The sequence below is a fragment of the Helianthus annuus genome, chromosome 10, assembly GCF_002127325.2.
Source record: "Helianthus annuus cultivar XRQ/B chromosome 10, HanXRQr2.0-SUNRISE, whole genome shotgun sequence".
NCBI lineage: Eukaryota > Viridiplantae > Streptophyta > Magnoliopsida > Asterales > Asteraceae > Helianthus > Helianthus annuus.
Genome location: NC_035442.2, coordinates 781816 through 787583, shown reverse-complemented (window position 1 = coordinate 787583; position 5768 = coordinate 781816). Strand labels below are relative to the sequence as shown.

Here is a 5768-nt window from a genome sequence, read left to right as displayed (position 1 = left end):
ATTGGTTAAAGGAAAAGAAAAAGAACAAAATACTACTAATTAATGATCTTTGTAGGTTTACCATATTACCCTTATAGTAACATTAAATAAAGTAAAATAAAGCATTCTTATTGGTTGAAATTTCTTCTTTTTTCTTCTTACAAAAAAAAATATATATATAGATATATATATATATATATATAGTGGAGAGTTCAAATGAGAAGAAACTTTTTATAAGAAGAAAAAAGAAGAAATTTCAACCAATTAGAATGCTTTATTTTACTTCATTTAATATAAGTATTTAATGTTACTATAAGGGTACATTGGTAAATATACATAGGTAATTAATTTGTTGTTTTCCTCTTTAATAGCTAACTACATTAATTTTTTTGTAACTTATCTTCAAAATATATATTTTTTTCAAAAAAAAAATAATTTAAAGTGTAGGATAAATTACGAGTTGTGTAGGATAAATTACGAGTTATGTAGGATAAATTTCAACGTGTAGGATGAATTTCGAAATATGTAAGATAACTTTTGATGTGTGTAGGAAAAAAAGTTAGTGTGGAGGATACTAGTCTTTATAATTAATTTATTAGTCAAAGATGATAATAAATGAGATAAGTGAAAAAACTATTTAATGTTTTACAAAATTACCCTTTGTTCTTTTTATTCTCAATTAAATTTTCTTCTCAAATGAACCTTCCCCTATATATATATATATATATATATATATATATATATATAGGCTAATTATAATGAGAAAACTCAATCCAGTTGACTAAACCCTGAAAACTCTAACATGTGGCTAGGATTGATCCACGTGTAAATTGTTATTTGAAAGGAGCAAGGGCATGATAGTAATTTTCTATGTTACATTTTTGACATGTAGTGATGGTTGGTGATGTCTGCACACGCAGCCTTTCTCATAGTTTCAAACCTTCCTTCTTGTCATCCTTTTTAATTAATGCTTGTAGTACTTGTTAGACTTTCTTCTTCTCTCACTTCTTACTCTCACAACCTTCCAATATCTCATTGCCCATCTCATCAGCTTTTTCACTTCATTTATTCACACCATAGAGAAGAGTTAAAGAGAGAATCCTTACTCACCATTGAAGAGTATTTGCATTTAACATGGTTGATTCGAACAGCCAACAACATCGAACTGTTGCCGGTGGTACGGAGTTACCCAACCTCAATGATGATCCTGGTTCACCCTTAAATGTTGTCCCACATAATCTTTCACTTCATTTTGCATTTAATGAAGATGAAGATGCTTTGGGTGAGGGTAGAGTTTCACCAGATCCTGAACCTATTTCTTCAGAGATTCCACGTGAGTGATTTTTTTTTCTGTTTCATTAAATGTACAGCTTTAAATGCTTGTGTAGATTTTCGTTCGATTCATTTTGGTTCATTTTTTTTTCTGTTGTGTAAATTAAGGATTTCTTTGTTTAGATGTTCATTGGATTCTTCTTGCTTATTTTTTTTTGTTTTTTTATGTGTAGCCTCACTTCTGAATCAAAATGGACCAAATGATGATGAAGATGGTGTTCAAGATTGTACTTTTACGCAGTTGCTATCCACAGGTCATTGTTTTATGTGAAACCATGAATTTTTATCTATAGGTTTATTGTAACACCCCATTTTTTTAATGTTTGTAGTTTATTATTATTATTATTTTTATTATTATTATTATTATTATTATTATTATTATTATTTTATTATTGTTATTATTATTATTATTATTATTATTATTATTATTATTATAAACAGATGATGTTTTGGGTAGTTTGGTTGAAAATGTGGTAATTTTTTTCAAGGTAAAAACAAGTGTAACCATTTTTTTTATGAAACAAGCTTTTAGAAAACATGTCGTTACACTTGTATTAAGTTTTTATATTTTTTGGAACGTGAAAGCACTCGAGATTACTTTTTTTATGAAACAAAGGACTTGAACTTGGTACTATGGTTACGTTATATATGATAGTATGTATTGAAAAGGTGACACTATCGCATACCATAATAATAATTTAGTAAGGATACGTTAACAAAGTATGACATATGGTCACTACATCTTACTGACTACCAAATTTGCTCAATCTTTCCATAAAAAAGTTGAGAAAACTTAATCGTTAACAACTAGCCACACTCTTCGTTCATTTGAATAACGTGTGATCTCATGGAGCTCATAAGCTACAGGGTCGCCCAAACATTTCCACCAGTGTTTTTTATATTTTTTGGAACGTGAAAGCACTCGAGATTACTTTTTGTTACATAAAAAAATGCAATAGCATCTACACTTTTTGGCGTCATCAATAAAATGTACTTCCACGTTTTATTTGAATTTTTTGGAAAACGTGTTAATGTTGTATTTTTGGAAACTACAGTATCAGTTTGTTAGGTTTCATGTTACAAGTAAATTTGTTTTTTAACCTATACGTGTTATAATTTATTAAACAATACCTTTTTTCTAGGTGTTCATGCGGACGAGGAATTTTATGTTCACCACACACCCAATGGGACTAGAATGTGGTGTCCTAATGTTCCTATTGTTTTAAACCCTGTTGTTGGTTCTGTTTATGAAACGTGGAAGGATGTGTTTAGTATGTACAAGGACTATGCTGTGTATTCTGGGTTTTCTATTCATAAGGGGCAAACCAAGAGATGGAAGGGGGTTGTCACTCACCAGTACATAAGGTGTACTAAATATTCAAAACCACAGATTAAGCGTAAAACTGATACTTTGGAGCATTCAAGCTTGACTATTAGGCAAAGTAATTTCACAGTGACAGATTGCAAGGCTAGTATACTGGTTAAGTTTTGTGAGGGCAGCTCTACGTGCACAGTGGTAGGGTTCAATGAGCACCATAATCATCCGTTTGTTGAGCGTTTCAATCGTGACCTAAGTAGGGTTTCAAGGAAACTACCATTTGCATCCAAACAGTTTATCCATAACATGAGTTTGAACAGAATTGGTCGTTTCTCACAGAGTTTTAGTGTCCCTGATGGGTGGACATCACAATGTACGTGGCACGCCAACTGATTTTAAGAACTGGAGCCAGTTGGTTAGGCTTTATATTGGCGATCGTGATGCGCAACTTGTTATAGATCGTCTCAAAGAAAGATCTGAGAGCTTACCAGACTTTTACTATGAGTTTGTTGTTGAGAAAGGGCAATTGAGATCGATTTTTTGGGCAGACGAAATTTCCAAGATAAACTACGACGTGTTTGGGGAGGTGTTAGCTTTTGATGCGACTTATCACACTAACAAGTAAGGTTTTGGATAGTTGCACTTTTTTTCCCTTTAACATATTATTAACTTTTGTTTTTTTTCTTTGTCGCACAGGTACAACATGATTTTTGTTCCTTTCACAGGCGTTGATAATCATAAACAATGTGTGACATTCGGTGCTGGCTTGTTATTCAATGAAACCACTGAGTCTTACAAGTGGTTACTTGAATCATTTCTGAAGGCACACAAGAAGCAACCAAAGTTAGTTCTGACGGACCAGGACCCTTCAATGAAAGCTGCCATTTCAGAGGTTTTCACAGACTCTCGGCACCGCCTTTGCATGTGGCATATTATGAAGAAACTTCCACCAAGGTTTTATCAATTTATGAATCTATTTTGAGAAGTTTTTTTTTTTTGTTTCATTTATTTTAACAGTTTTTGTGTTGTCATATGTATAGATTGCTGGAGACCTGTTACAAAACTCTGAGCTAAGAGCATTGATGCATCGTTTGGTGTGGAGTATTCACATGAAGCCATCTACATTTGAGACGCGTTGGCAACTTTTGATGGAGGAATATGGGTTACAAGATCACAATTGGTTGAATGACATGTACTCAATTAGGGACCAATGGGTACCTGCCTACTTCCGTGACATCCCAATGTGTTGTCTGATGAAGACTACATCAAGATGTGAAAGCTCTAACTCAAGCTTCAAGGTCAACTCTTCTAGCACTAACACACTAGTTCAGTTCATGCTATGTTACGAAACTAGGATAGACAATCAGCGTTACAGGCAACGTGTTGCAGAGTTTAAAACTTCATCTAGTGTATTCATGGACAGTACTGACCTAGCTATTGAGAAGCATGCTTTTGAGTTGTATACACATGCAATTTCCATAGAAGTAAGAAAAGAGATATACAAGGGGAAGCTGTTTTGTTACATTGTAAACACGGAGGATTGTGATGATGTTTGTGTTTACTATGTGAATCAATTGGACAAACGTAACAATGCAACCAACACATTCACGGTAACTTTGCTGTATCCTTATAGTTGCATTTTTTGTTTTAAGCTATTCATTATGCTTTTTTTCATAGAAGCTTAATTATGTGTTTTGGTGTTTTTGTAGGTTAAACTTGAGTTGAGTAATCAGTCGGTATCCTGTTCATGCAACAACTTCATCCGTATTGGATATCTGTGTAGGCACATTTTTTGTGTTTACCGGGTAAACAATATTGAAAGAATCCCGGCCCAGTTTGTTGTTAAGCGTTGGTCTAGGGACGTGCTTCCTAAAAGTTTATTTTCTATTGAGAGTCGATATGGCGTTGACACTCGTCCACAAGCTGCTGCGAGAAGTCAGATTCTTGAGATCGTAACTGAATGTGTGGACGCATTAAGAAGTGATGTTGGAGGACTTTCCTCTTTCGCTAAGCAGATAAAGGAACTGAAATGCAAGTTACTAAATGGAGGACCAGTTGATGACGAAGCCAACAATGATAACTATGCTGCTGTTGAAGAATTGCTTGGTGTTTCTTTAGATGGGGACGTAACTCTCAACAATCCAGACGGGATTAGGAACAAAGGACGCGGCAAACGCCGACGATTGTCTAGAGCACCTCAGGATGGAACGAGCAACTCTGCTGTCAAACCTCCCAAAACACCCAGGCTTTGCCGAACCTGTATGAAGTACGTGACTGGGCATGATTCAAGAAATTGCAAGAAAAAGAAGAACAAGAATAAATCGGGTAACGAGGACGAGGACGAGGACTCAAGCTCTGCGAGTCAGGAGTCCACTTGATTTGGTATTTTTATGTTGATGTGTGTGCTGTGCGTGTTTTGAAAACTTTTATGACGCCAGCTTTTTGGTCTCCATTTTAGTGGAGCGCAAGTAAACTTTGATCACCCCTTTTGGACATGCACATGTTTGCATGTGTAGATTATCTGAAAATCGATGCACATGCATATGTTTGCATGTTAGGATGTATGTGGGTTTGGTATGTCGTATGGTTTTCAGTTTAATGACTATGGTTTAACTGATCAGTTGCATTATGAAATGATATCCCTAATGTTTTGTGTTAGAAGTAAACGTTGCATTGTTTGTTGAGATTAAGAAATGGGTGGTACTTAGTTGGATTATCCTTGTTAGTATGCTAATGATATTTTTGTTAGTATGTACTTGTTGATGTTTCGTTGAAGCTGATACCTTTTTATGCTATGGATTTTTTAGTTTTTTTTTTTTTTTACTATGTTACATTTTTTTTACCATGAGTATTTTTGTAGATTTTTTGCTGTGTTTGAATCTGAGATTTTTGAATCTTATGGATTTTTTGGTTTTTTTTATACCATGTTACATATTTTGGTCGTTACATCCATTTTACGTATATAATTAGTTAGAAAATGACCCTTTTCGTTACAAAACCCAGTAACAAAAAAAAAATTCTAAGCACATATAGTAGTTTGTTTTTTTTTTCTGTTTGTAGTTTTTTTTACAAAACACAAGCCGTAGATACATTTTTACATAATACATACAACAAGATGTATCTTTTTGTTACTTTTTCC

The 5768-nt window shown here is 33.8% G+C and overlaps 1 protein-coding gene across 1 annotated transcript; it reads left to right on the top strand.

The window, feature by feature from the left end:
- The first annotated feature begins 1113 nt into the window (after positions 1–1113).
- Positions 1114–5007, top strand: LOC110887044 (protein FAR1-RELATED SEQUENCE 5-like). The gene is made up of 7 exons (XM_022134952.2): positions 1114–1312; positions 1485–1565; positions 2454–3002; positions 3088–3250; positions 3326–3521; positions 3670–4239; positions 4339–5007. Exons 1-7 carry the CDS (start codon positions 1114–1116, stop codon positions 5005–5007), a joined length of 2427 nt encoding a protein of 808 aa, XP_021990644.2.
- The last annotated feature ends 761 nt before the right edge of the window (positions 5008–5768 follow it).